General features: G+C 47.1%; 1 protein-coding gene across 1 annotated transcript; it reads right to left on the reverse strand.

The window, feature by feature from the left end:
* Positions 1-11,314: 11,314 nt before the first annotated feature.
* Positions 11,315-13,576, reverse strand: LOC309361111 (lamin-B2-like). The gene is made up of 5 exons (XM_081896063.1): positions 13,519-13,576; positions 13,287-13,394; positions 12,856-12,975; positions 12,603-12,707; positions 11,315-11,953 (listed from the first exon to the last, which is right to left on the reverse strand). The coding sequence occupies exons 1-5, from the start codon at positions 13,573-13,575 to the stop codon at positions 11,912-11,914; spliced, it is 432 nt and encodes a 143-aa protein (XP_081752189.1). The 5' UTR covers position 13,576; the 3' UTR covers positions 11,315-11,911.
* Between the last annotated feature and the right edge of the window lie 458 nt (positions 13,577-14,034).

The following is a 14,034-nucleotide window of genomic DNA, read 5'->3' on the forward strand; positions in this document are numbered from 1 at the left end:
GTCAGAGGGGCCCCGGTTTGCAACCTGAATAGAGCACCCACCTCCTCCTCCTCTGTGAATCTGCCCACAGCGCACCCTAAAGCCCTCCTTGGGGGTCTTTGCCTGGCTGAAGATGCGCCCCTGACCTCTGTTTGTGCCTCTGCACAAAGTTATCATCTCACATGAGCCGCTCCGTGCCCCTTTGCCCAGACTGGAAGACGGCCCCCGGATTGAAAAAGCCCTCCCCCTTTTAGGGTCTGCAGGAAGTTGCTGCGGAAGGAGGAGGCCCCTCTTTTCCACCCCAAGAAATCCACTTCTTGCCACCACCAACTCTGTCACTGCAGTGGGTGGGGCTGGATGACCCCTTGGGTCCCTCCCAAATCCCTATGGCTCTAAGATCCTTGGGCGAGGGTCCTGCAATTCTGCTGCCCGCTCTCCCGGGGTCAGCTGAGGCCCTGCTGGCAGGCTCCCCTTACCCCTTCCCACGCAGCGGGCCTTGCAACGCCAGCCCTGCGCGGCTGCCGCTGGCTCTGGCCCGCTCTTCTCCCCCCGGCTGGCTGTGGTGCCAGGCAGACGGCGGAGGCAAGTTAATTATAGCTCCAGAAGAGCCAGAAATAGCTCCGGCTATTTATAGGAGCCTCTCTGAACTGGGTTTCTCCAGCAGCTCCTCCCTCTGGGAGGCGGCAGAAGGCAGGCAGGCGCCCAAGGCAACGCAGGCAGGATGAGGCCTCTGCTCTCTAAGGCAGCCCCCCCTTGCATATGCCCCCTAGCCTAATTCCAGGCAGGGAGAGGAGCAGAGTCCTGCAGTGCAGTGGGGGAGAGTGTCAGGCCCTGAGGGACCTGGGTTCGAATCCATGAAGGATGGTGGAATTAGAGCCTCTCTCTCAGCCTGGCCTACTTTGCAGGGCTGTTGTTGTGAGGATTCTTTTTTTTTTTTCAAAAAAACTTTATTGAGCACAACTTTTTCTAGAAAAAGACAACATTCATAAAAGAAATAAACCACAAGATAGATACACACTTATAAATACAAAGTATCGGAATATCTGACATACAAAATATAAAGTATACTGTGTGAAACACATAAATTATACAAAAAAATATAGTCTACAATACATAATGGTAAAACCTCCAGCCCACTCAGCTTAGGGTTACATAATCATGTATAGTTTCTGCAGTTGTTAAAAAAAAATTATTCATAATGCCGTAAGTATTAACCATTATCTACTGTGATAATGTTAATTCCCAAGTTACTCTTAATATAATTTAGAAATTTATTCCAATCATTTTTTAATTTAGCCATTTTATGATGCCTAATTCTTTGTGTTAAATTTGCTAATTCTATGTACTGGGACAGTTTCACTTGCCAATCTCCAACCGAGGGTATTTCGGGGGATTTCCACTTCTGTGCAATTAAAATCCTCGCCGCTGTGGTGGCATATTGAAAGAAGGTTTGGTCTACGTGATTTATTTCATCCTCTATCATACCCAACAAAAACACCTCAGGGACTTTGGGGAAATTGTATTTCAAAATCTTTTTCAACTCCTCATAAATTTGTCCCCAGAATTCTTTAATAACATCACAAGACCACCAGATGTGGAAAAAGGTTCCCACCTTATCCTTACATCTCCAACAACGATTATCGACATTCCTATACATCTTGCCTAACCTAGCCGGGGTCAAATACCAACGATGTATCATTTTTTCTAAGTTTTCTCAGAGGGTTACACAGGCCGTGAACCTCACTCCCTTTTTCCACAATGTTTGCCATTTAGTATAATCCACCTTATGCCAAGATCCTTATCCCATTTTACCATCGCACCCTTCACCACCTCCCCCTTGGTGTCCCACTCCAGTAGCTGTTTGTACATTTTAGAGAGGAGTTTGTTATTGCTTTCCAGAATTTCCACTTGGTACTTTGATTTTTTATCGCTCATCCCTGATTTTTTATGGTCTCTCCACAGCGCATTGATTTGGTGAAAGTGAAACCACTCCTTAATTTTATCCTTCAGCTCCTCATAGGGCCTAATTTTCCACTCATCTTCCGTTTTAACTAATAAGTCTTCATATGTCCACCTTTCGCCTGTCATATTCAATTTTTTAATTTTAACAATATCAATCGGGGAGAGCCACCAAGGTGTACCCTTTTCAATCATCTGCTTATATCTATTCCAAACTTCAAGTAATGGACCTCTGATGATGTGATTAGAGAAGCCCCGGTGCACCTTCCCTTTCTCCTGCCACAAATAGGCGTGCCATCCGAATCTTATATCGAAGCCCTCTAAGTCCAACATGTCCGTGTTCTTTAAGATGGCCCATTCTTTTATCCAGCAGAGACAGGCGGCCTCATAATAAAGCTTTATATTCGGAATGGCAAAGCCTCCCCTATCTCTCGAGTCCGTAAGGTATTTGAACTTCACTCTGGCTCTTTTTCCCTGCCATATAAACTTAGCCAAGATTTTTTGCCAGTTCCTGAAACAAGTGGTGCCTTTAATTATTGGGATATTCTGAAATAAAAACAGTAGCTTCGGGAGGACACACATCTTTATCACAGCCATCCTTCCTGTCCAAGATAGTTTTAATCTATGCCAGGTATCTAAATCCTTCTTAATTCCCTGCCATGTCTTATTGTAATTATCTTCCATTAGGTTTATATTTTTCGGTGATAGCCAAATTCCCAAATATTTTATCTTATTCACAACCTGTATTCCAGTCCTTTGCTCTAGGGTAGTTTTTGCCTGTGGATCCAAATTTTTTACTAAGATTTTAGTTTTTTTCTTATTAAGTTTAAATCCTGATAACTTACCAAAATCCTCTAACAGATTTATTGCACAGCTGGCGCTCTCCAAGGGATTCTCCAGCGACAGGACCAGGTCATCGGCGTACGCCTTTAATTTAAATTCCTTTTGTCCTATTTTTATCCCACTTACGGTTGCCGTTTCCCTCAGTTTATTTGTTATAACCTCCAAAACCATAATGAAAAGCAGGGGTGACAAGGGACAACCCTGTCTTGTCCCCTTCATGATCGGGAAGGATTTAGATAAGTTATTGTTAATAATCAACCTGGCCCGTTATTCAGAGTATATAGTCTTAATGCCATCCAAGTAGGGTCCTTCTATTCCTGCTGCTTTCATACATTGTAATAAAAACTCCCACAAAACATTATCGAAGGCCTTCTCGGCGTCGATAAACATCAGGGCTGCCGGGATATCTGTCCTCATATCTAAATATTCAATGATATTCAAAATGTGACGGACATTATCTTTCTGCTGCCTGTTTGGTAAAAAGCCGGCTTGATCTTTATGAATATATTTCTTTAAATGTTTCTTTAATCTATTAGCCATGATGTCCGCAAAGATCTTATAATCGCTATTGAGTAGCGAGATTGGCCTAAAATTTCTTATGTCTGTTTTATCTTTTTCCGTTTTTGGTATTAAAGTAATAAATGCCTCCCTCCAGGAGTCGGGAGCCCTTCCTCCTTGAAGGATGTTATTAATAACATCTGTAAGCACCGGTGCTAGATACTCCCCTAGCGTTTTATAATACTTTGATGACAAACCATCCGGCCCAGGCGCCTTGCCAGGTTTCATCCTGTTAATGGCCTCCTTCACCTCCTCTATAGTGATTTTTTTATTGAGTTGCAGATTGTCATCTTCTGTTAGGTATTTCCCCCCATTTCTGTCCAAATAGTTTCTTATTTCTATATTATTTTCCTCTCCTTTTTCATACAATTTTTCAAAAAACTGGATGAACCTTCTTTCTATCTCAGCTGCGTCTTCAGTCGTATTATCCTCCGTTGTAAGTTTATTAATCACATTTTGTTTATTCCTTTTTCTTAACTGCCACGCTAATAACTTCCCCATCTTATTTGCTGACTCAAAATATTTCTGTCTCATAATTTTAATTTTCCATTCTACCTCCTGGTTTAATAGGGCCGAATATTGGGACTGTAATACTTTGGACACTTGAATACTCTCTTTATCTGCAGGATTTATAGTTAGTTTCCTCTCACATTCTCTTAATTGGGTGATAATATGTTCTTTCTTTTGTTCCCTAATTTTCCTTCTATAGCTGTTTTGTTGTATTAGGAAACCCCTAAGAACCGCCTTCCCAGCATCCCAGGTTATATCTATAGGGGTATCTCCATTTAAATTTAAATCAAAATAATCTTTCAGAATACTTCTAGCCCTATCTATTACCTCATCAATTTCTAATAAATAATCATTCATCCTCCATCTGTACTGTCCTTTTACTACATTTTTTATTTCCAAGGCTAAGGGGCAATGGTCTGAAAGTGTCCTAGGTTGAATTTCGCATTTTATTACACTCAACGGAATTGTACTTGATACCCAAATCTGATCGATTCTGCCCCAGCTCTGGTGGGGCTCTGAGTAATAAGTGAACTGCTTTTCATACAGGTTTTTATACCTCCATATATCAATTAATGCTAAGTTCTCAACCATGTCATTAAAGGATTTCGGGAGTTTCCCTCGGTCCAGCCTCCCCTTCTTTTCGCTTCTATCAATCTCTGGTGCCGGTACTCCATTCATATCACCCAAGAGAATCAATTTGTGATCTTCCAATTCCAGTAAGATACGTTCTAACTTCTCAAAAAACTCCATTCTATTTGTATTCGGTGCATAGACTGTTACGACATTGATTTTTTCTCCCCGATAGTTTAGTTGTATTCCCAATATTCTCCCTTCATCATCTTTACAGGTCAATACAGGGGCCCACTTTTCTTTGACATATATCACCACCCCCTTTTTCTTATTTGTCTCCGAGTTGACAAACTCTACTCCCAGTCTTTTATTCACAAGAATATGCTTATGTTTCTTAGCAATATGGGTCTCCTGAAAACAAATCACATCATATTTCTTATTTTTCAAAGCTTTCTCAATTTTATTCCTCTTAACCCTTTCGTTCAACCCATTCACGTTCCAAGACAAAAGTTTTAATGTATCGGCTATTATTTAAAAATAAAAACTCTCTAATCAGGCTCTTAAATTATAAGCTTGCGCCTTTGCTTCCCGAGGACTCCTCCTCTTCTACCGCCTCTCTCCCAACTGCGGCCTCATCTTCTTCATCTCCTGATTCCACCACCTTCTCCTCTTTCCTCAACCCTCTCTCCTGCCCTCTCTCTCTCTCTTCCTCCTCTCCCATCTCTCTAGTTCTCACTCTAGTCTCTACCTTCCCAAGATCCTTTTCATACCTTCTCATAAACTTCTCCACCTCCTGCAGGTCCGACAGTCTAAATTTTTTGTCTTTATAGAAAAAGGTAATCCCCTCTGGAAATTCCCATCTAAATTGGATGCCATTCCTCTTCAGAACTGCCACCAAATGTTTATACCCTTCTCTTTTGCGCAGTAACCTGACTGGTATTTCTTTGTAAATAACAATAGGCCTGCCGTCAATTCTTAATTTATTGTGGTAGCTCGTTGTCAGAGTCACCCGTTGGTCCCAGCTCACAAGAGACCCAAGTCCAATCCAGTTTATTTACAAAAGTCTTTATTGAAGATCATTGCTCCTTTTACATTCCATCTCCGTGGCTCCACGTCTGTAACATTAGACCGCTGAAGTCCCCTCTGAATCCGTACCGCCCCTACACCAGTTTAAGAGGCTTGTGCTGGACCACCTCTTCCTCTCCTTCCTTTTCCGCAGGGTCTTTCTGCCCCCCTGGGTTCCCCCCCGCCGGGACTCGCCCGAGGCTGAATCCTCTGACACCTCTGCTGAATCCTCTGACGCCTCTGCCCCCCTCCTTCTCGCTTTGGGGCCGGGCTCCTCCCCAGGGCTCTCCTCACTTCCGCGCGCCTCCACATTTGAACTTGGCGCGCATACGTTGCTTCTGACCTTTCTCTCGACCGCTACACTGCTCCCGGTGCTACTCTCCGCCCCTTCTGGCAGAGCGTCCTGCTCCGATCTCCTCCCCCTGTCTCCTTCTTGCTCTGCTCCCTCTGACACACTGGTAACTCCACCCCCTTCACTCCGTTCCGGCTGAGAAGCCGGCTCCGGTGTCCAACTCCCACTGGGGGTTCTCCCTTCGCTCCCCTGCTCCTGACTGCTTCCCCCTTGGCCTCCCCTTGGTCTGACCAGGGGGCCCCCTTTTGGGAGTCCTCTGACTCACTGGACAGACTCATGGACGACCTTTGGTCATCGTCATCCTCCTCCTCATCTCTCTGGGATTCTTCCCCCTCGCTCTCTGTCTCCTCCCCCATCTGCTCTTCTCTCCCTGAAACCCTGACACTCGTCCTTAAAATCAAATTTCTCATCTCCAAAGAGTTAAGAATCACTAAACAATCCCCCAAGAATCTATTTACTTTTAGATGTGGGGGTTTTGTCAATCTAAATATATTCTCCACTGTCATGGCCACCTCTTCCTCCTTTATGCCCAGCCACCTGGAAAGTTCATTAATCATTTTCCCTTTAATATCTTCATTTTTTTCCTCAGCTACCCCCCTAAATTTGAGGTGAAGCTGTTTTTGTCGCATTTCTGCCATGGCCAGATTGTCCCAGATCTTATCTTGTGATATATTTATTTCTCTTAACTCCTCTTTCATTCTAACTGATTCCTTTTTCTGTTCTCTCATCTCTTTCTGCAGTTTTTTATTAGATTCCTCGATTATTTTGGACTTAGCAGATAACTCTTGGATCTTAGTTGTAAGTTCTCCAACCGCACCCTCAATCCTCTTATCAATCATCTCCTGTACTTCTCCCAATTTATTTTCCATATATAACTCATTTTGCTTGAATTCCTCCTTTATTCTTGCCCATAAATTATCTAGGTCTTTAATTTCTTCCTGGCGAGATGATTTCCTATCCCCAGGGGTACCACCCCCTCTTTTCACTTCTTTCCCATCCTTCCACATCCTTATTAACTCTCTTCTTCCGCAAACCCACAAATATCACAAATTTCCCCCCCTTCCCTAGACCCCAAATCTTAAAAAAGAAGAAACACAAGGGAGTATATCGGGAGAAAGTAGCCCCCAGATAAGCCCCAAAAGAAAACCCGGAGGAGGGGCACCAATAAACTTTATCCTGGGCCCCGCTTGCGGTACGGTGGTTGGACTGGCTAATGACCTCTATAGATCGAATCAAGTTATTCCGGGTCCGGTGACCCAATAAACTCTCCGGTGGCCTCGTCGATTGACTCCGTTCAATAGATCAAAAACTGGCCCAGAGGTTCACCCTCAGAAGGTCATAAAGGCATGTCACCCCCACTATGTCTCTTCGTCCTAAATCTGGCCTTAGGGTCCTTTAAGTCCTTAAAATCCTTATGGTCTTTGAGGTGCTTATAGCATGGGGTCTCCGCGCCAGTCTCCTCCTCTCCTCTTTTTGCTGTTCGGCCACTCCAGTTAATCCACTCCAATGATCCCAGGCAAGTATGTAGAGGGGGAGCTGCGTACACCTCAAAACGTCCCAGGAAGGTTGAGCAAAAGTCCCGATAGCTGGGTTAGGTAGCGCAGGCACGCAAGCGTGGGCATCTAAAGTCCTGCAGGCAGAGTCCGCCTTAACCTTATTAAAGTCCGCTTTAGCCTGATTAAGCGATAATGGCAATAGTAACAGTAATAGAAAAAATCCCTACTAATAACCTTCTTCTTAACTATGGCTAAAATAAAGTCCTTAAAGTCTCCCCAGTTCAAATTCAGTCCTACTCACTCAGTCAGATTAGTTACGATGAACTTCCTCATTCTTACGGCTTCGCGTCTGCGCCATCTTAACTCCTCCACTGAGTGGACTCCGTCATATAATCCTTAAACCACCAGGTAGCCCACAGCTTTAAATCAAAATTCTCGTTAAAATAGCACTATTTCCGGCGTCAGACAAGCCACTAAACGCTGGGGTTTCCATTCACTCTTCAAGGGAGTTCGTCGCGTCCCCAGCAGAAGCTCGAGGCATCGCGCTGTAGAGTCGGTGTCTCCTCGTTTGCGCTCACGGTTCCTTCGCCCTCACGTCCTTACGGTCCGGAGGAAACGAAGCAGCCGCTCCCACGCTGCCGAGACCTTATCCTCCAAGGGTCCCCCCCTTGGGGTTTTCGGGGGTCGCTGAGCCTTCGCGTGTTTCCCCAGACCTCTACAACGCTCAGAAAGCCGAGACCGGGCTCTCTGCGCTTCCTCGCTCTCCGCGACCGGAACCGGAAGTTGTTGTTGTGAGGATTCAAGGAGGCCTGGGGAAGATGACAAGGGTTTGAATCCCACCGCTCAGCCACAAATCCCACTGCATGTCTTGGGGCCGGTCGCTGTTTCTCAGGCTGGCCTACCTCACAGGGTTGTTGTAGGGTTTAAATGAAGAGCGGGAGACCTGTGCACACCACTTTGAGCTCCTGGGAGCAAAAGTCATGGAATGGTAGAGTTGGAAGGCAGCCCCAAGGGTCAGCTCGCCCCCCACCCACCGCTGCTGCCGCCACCGCCGCCATTCAACAAAGCATCCTGGACAGCCTCCAACCTCTGTTTAAAAACCTCCACGGAAGGAGAGTCCTGAACATCCCGAGGGAGACTGTTCCACTCTTGAATAGCTCCTACAGAATCTCCTTTCTTGTCACTTGAAGCCATGGTTTCGAGTCCTACCCTCCAGAGCAGATCTCAAACTGGGCGGAGTGCTGTTGCGAGAGGCCCCTCGGCAGAGCCCAGGGAGGCCAGAGACCCAGCTGCTCCAGTCATTTTCTGTCACACTTTGCTTCAATTGTTTAAAAACTGCAAAGGGCAATGATTCATGGGCTCTCTGTTCCTGTGCATTCTGAACAACAGGACAGACTGCTAATAATGGTAATGTGTCAGCTGTTTTTTCTTCACTGCTTCCTTCTGCCATATTTGGAATAGTCTATTTTTGCACTGTGGTCTGAGCCCCCTGCGGGCATTGGTCCACTGAAGGTGGCATGGAATTTACATTCGACCCAGGCAAATTTTTGGCAAAGGAAGGTGCCAATGGAATTACCTTTGGCATGACTTCTGAGGAGAGAGGCTGGAAATCTAGAGGCTGGGATGGAGGGAACAATATTATGGTATTTTTAAAAGCAGCTAGGGGTTGCAACAATGTGGGAGCATTCACAGAGACAACTGGTGGTTGGAGCAAAGGGTTAGAGAGCTTTCCAATCGCGTCTCTACACAAACGCCAGGTGTGCAAGACTTGTACAGATGCTCAGGATGTCTATGGAGTGCATCTCCCATCTCATTCCATTTCTTAATGTCATAAGTACCCCCCTCTGGAAACCAGGAGCACAGTCTAGCAATCTCTAACAACAAATTTTCTACTAGGGGTGCTAAATGCTTATTATGCCCTGCCTGAGCTAGCAAAAATAACAAATTATTCCTATGCTTTTCCTGCACTTGTGAAAGCTTGCTTCCCATGATCTCACCTGAAGGGTAATAGATGCGCGTCTTTGGGGCTCGTTCCGAGCGAATGAGATCCTAAGTGTTAACGGAGAATCCGAGGGCTCTCTTGGACAAATGAAGACACCGACCAGGGCAATTCAGAGCAAAACAGCAGCCAGTAGGCTTGGTCTTTATTTAGGAAAAGACTGTCGCGACAGGGCTCCCACCGTCCACGAGGTGAAACAAGATGGAAGCCCCGAACAAAAGAAGACCCTAACTTTTATTAGTTGCTAATCCCCCAAGCTACACCCCCAGAATTACATCACATCTACATCATGATTACATTAAAATTAGGAGGAGTCGAGGAGGGGCTACGCAGGTAATCCGAGTGACCTGACACCTGGCCGGAGCCTCCTGCCCCCTCCCCACATGTGTCAATTTTTAAGAACAAAAGGAGAAGGCGAAGTTTCCTGCCCCCTGAGGGAAATCCGGTCAGTGTCCTTTGTATGAGTCTGGGTGGAATACACTGAAAGGTGCAGCTTTATTGTGTTCTTGATAGCCTCCTGTCTGGACCCATCACGACGGTTATCAAGGTAGTCGCGTCAGCCGAGAGGGATCGCTGTGTACGTGACTGCTCGGTCAGGAGATTATGGTTGCCCAGCATCAGGTCACCCCCCTTTGGTAGTCCTCGAGATATGCAGTAAAATAAAAGTGGTCCAATGAAAATCCGTCGTACGGTTGATTTTTAACGAATATAAAACGGCGAATACTTTGAAGTTCAAACCAACCCCAAGTTCAGGAAACAATGTAGCAAGCTCTTGATTGGATCAGTCACGGTTGAGTGAATTCGGAAACGTTGTATCAGTGAGGTGTCAAACAGGGACACAGCGAATGGCGGCTGCAGTACCAGCACAGTCGCCACCAAGGGCGCTGTTCGCTAATGCTCATTGGTTGAAGCGGCTGTCGAGTGACCCAGAGTTCGGTCGCCCGGTCTACCCATGTTAAGAATAGGACGATGCGGAGCGCTAGAGTGGAAAGCCGTCAGGCTAGCGCTTCCTTATTTACGGAAGGCTTTCGGGAGGTGACCCTCTAAAGGGGCATCTCTAGGGTTGGGGAGGGGAGATGCGTGTACGTGTGAGTGTGGTGCTTGTGCAATACACGTGATAAATGTGTGGGGGGGGTGATTTCCGGCGACAGCGTGTGCGTGACAGAAGTGGCATCCAAAGAGGGGGGTGCCAGGGGGTATTCACAGGAATGTCTGTTGCAGGGAATTGCATCAGGAACCCACCTCCTTCTCTCCTCTCCACACCCACCCACCCCATAGGCAGGGTCTGATCCTTTCACATAGACATGCAAAACCACACAGCCTGTGTGCTTGGCGGTGGCTGCTATTCTTCTTGTAGAACGTGCTAGCAGAGGAAGTCCTGGTTCAGGTGCTGTAAATCTGCCTAAATAATAAATAGCATTTAGATCTCTCAGCCAGCACAGCTTATACAAGCCCACATGGCTGACTGAGACTCCCACTTCCACAAAGGGGCTCAGATTGTGCAAAGGATTCTGTTCTCATCATCATATAACTGAGAAGAGGCACCAAAGCATAAAATAAACAGGAGACGGAGGTGATTATGTGATACATTGCTGTATTGTACATGCAGTCATACATATTTAAAAATGTGCACGTTCTGTATAAACAAGGTATTCTGTATAAACAAGCTCTTCTCGCCCCCACCGCTGGGCTGTCGTGACCCGCCTGGCCGCCCGTTGGATTTCTTTTCCCTTTCTGTTTTATTTTTATTTAGATTAGGCCTTCAAGTGAGTTGCATCCATTGGATTCTGTGGGCCTTTGACTTGATTTGATACAACCCTGTTTCTAGGGTCATTCCGCAAGGAAGCAGCAATCTTAACCTCACTTACCTGGGAGTAAGCCCCACTGAAATCAACAAGACCTACTTCCGAGTAGACATGGTTAGGATTGTTCCCTGCTTGAAAGAACTTAGGCAGCAGAACTAAGGCAGAGGAAGTTCTGCAATGACTTCAAACAAGCCTTGCTTCTCACTTCATCTCAGCTTCTGAAACCTCCATGCTTCACAGAGCTGCCCAAACTGTTTCAAGAGTCATTCTGTCCTAGGAGCTCCAGGCCTTCTGAGGCACACCTAGGGTCAATGGGATGAAAATATCATTCATCCTCACATTTGCCACCTGGTTTTATCTGCACAACCACTGGGGTTGCCCCTGAGGGCACAGGCAGGCTTACACCCAGGGTCACTGCATGACCACTTCCCCCCAGTACAAGAACAGGAGGGCCACAGAAGCAGACTGTCCACTCCAGAGTGACAACTTCAGCCATGCTTTCTCTTCCCTGGAAACTCCTGGAGCTGCATCACTCTTTGGCTTGCAAGTAAGACAACAAAGTAGACCATGGGCATTGCAAAGGGAAAGCAAATCTTCAAAAGATGGTGGCAGTTCTGGCTGATTCAAGTTCTCTCTTTAAGAAGTTTACTAAGGAACCATCTCCAAGAAAGAAAGAAAAAAAGGAGTGATCATATGCAATGTATAAAAATAGTTTCAGTGACTCTGGGCAGAGCAAAAAAGGAGAAAAGACGAGCGGAGACGGTTTCCCTTCCTCTCACATGACGGTGCAGCCCCTGGAGGTGGTCCTGGGATCCCCCTGGAGATAGAGAAGGAAGGAGGGGCATCAGGAAGCTCCCCAGGTGGCCCCGGCAGAACCCTCTCTCCTGCCCTGGCTAAAGATCAGAGAGGCAACTTGGATAGAGCTCAGCCTAGCTGTCCACTTAAGCAGCTTCTACCACCTGGGGGCCGACCACCCTAGAGAGAGGCAGGGTGTGTGTGCCACAGCCAGCTGGGTGCAGGAAGGAAAGAAGAGCAGCTCCTGGGCACCACCCACAGCAGAGATGAGCAGCTGAGAGTCCCTCCCTCCAAGACTCTACCCTCACAAGTCCTCCCCTTTTCAAAGGGAACGCTCCCTCTGCCACCCCAGGGAGGAAGAGACTCCTGACTTGGCCAATTTCTTCACTTTCCCTTCTTGAGCAGAGTCAACTCCCAACTCCTTTAGTTACCTTTGATAACTAAAAGGCTGGGCCTAAGCTGCTCAGCCTCGCTGTGTGTGTGTGTGTGTGTGTGTGAGACAGAGAGAGAGAGAGAGAGAGGGAGGGAGGGAGGGAGGGCGGGCGCAGCTGCCCCTTGGGAGAGACCAAGGTACCCCGTTGTCTCCTTGGAACCACCCCCAAACCATGGCTGCAGTCAGGCCCCAATCGATTCAACCCTTGGTGGGTGGAAGTGTTTTTTCTTCCAGCTACCTGCTGGTGAAAGAGGTCTTCCTCCCCAAACTCTGCCTCCTCATCTTCCTCCCCGTTGTCCTGCAGCACAGCAGACGACTGAGTCAAACTCCTCACAGCAACTTCCTGAGAAGAAGTAGGAGAAACACAGCTCATGTTTCAGTGAATGCTCAAAGGCAGCTTCTTCCTTGCATCCAAAGCAAGGCAACCTTTTCTTCACTATTTGGCTTCTCCAGCACCCCCCCCCCACAGTGCCCCCCTTCGGAGGACCTACCTCTCCATCAGAGTTCACCAGGTAGGTGCGGACACTGGTCCTGGTGCCCCAACTGGTCTGGTGCTTCCACACAAGGACAGAAGGTGGGCTGTGGGCCACCCCAGCATCAGCTGCCCAGATCTAGCAAGAAAGAGACTCCCTCATTCACAGGCAGGGCACCCTTGATCCTTCACCACGCCAGAGGGAGCAGCTCTCCAAGCTGACCCCAATGGCCAGCCCTTCAAGTGGCAGAGGCATCTGGACTTCCTGCAGGGACCACCCCTCCAGTCGCAGGGAGCCTTTTCTCCACAGGCTGCAGGAAACAACCAAGGAGGTTCTGCGTCGGGCACGGAAGGTGGGCAGAGTGTGATCAGGTCTCTGGATACTGGGCAACCAATACCCTCCCTTCCAATGAGGAGGCCTTTTCTCCCGAGGAAAGAACCATGACTTACTGTGACCGCCTGTCCAGCCCGGAGGACATATTTTGGGGTAAATTTGTAAGCCACCTCTTCTCCCTCGCCAATCTTTTTCTTCAGCCTCCAGTTCCCAAGAGATTGATCCTGAGGGACAAGCAGCGGGACTCAGGGAGCAGCAAAACCAGCCCCAGGGCCAGGCCAGCCAAGGAGGGAAGCCTGGACGCCCCAACAGTGCTTCTGAGCCAAGACCTCTCTTCCCGCAGCCTACCTTGTCAGAGCGGTTCTTCAGCTGAACATACTTCCCCTCTGGGTCCACGTCCTCCATGCTTTTTTGGGGGGGGGTAATATTTTTTTTTATTAATTTTAGCATACATGCACAAGACAAAATCCCTCGCTAGACTTAATAACAGAACTAGAATGACTAAATGCTGTCAACCAGCCACCAACTCAAAAACGGATCCTACGCTTGCTGTCCTGGAATATCGCAGGATGGGGAAACAAAGGCGGAGACCCAGACCTAATGAACTTCTTTAAAGACTTTGAATTAATACTTCTACAAGAAACATGGTCAACTAGAGATATCTAAATCAACGGATTCACCTCCTATACGAAACCCGCATCGAAAACAAACACGAAGGGCCGGCCGAAAGCAGGGTTCTGTTGTATGATCAAAGACAACTTAGGGTTTGAAATCAAGCAACTAGAAGAATGCTTACCACTTGCACAAGCTCTACTTTTAACCCAAAACAAAGATTCTTTGCTACTTGTAAATGTCTATATCCCC

The sequence above is a fragment of the Podarcis melisellensis genome (assembly GCF_964234715.1).
Source record: "Podarcis melisellensis genome assembly, chromosome: 18".
NCBI classification, from domain to species: domain Eukaryota; kingdom Metazoa; phylum Chordata; class Lepidosauria; order Squamata; family Lacertidae; genus Podarcis; species Podarcis melisellensis.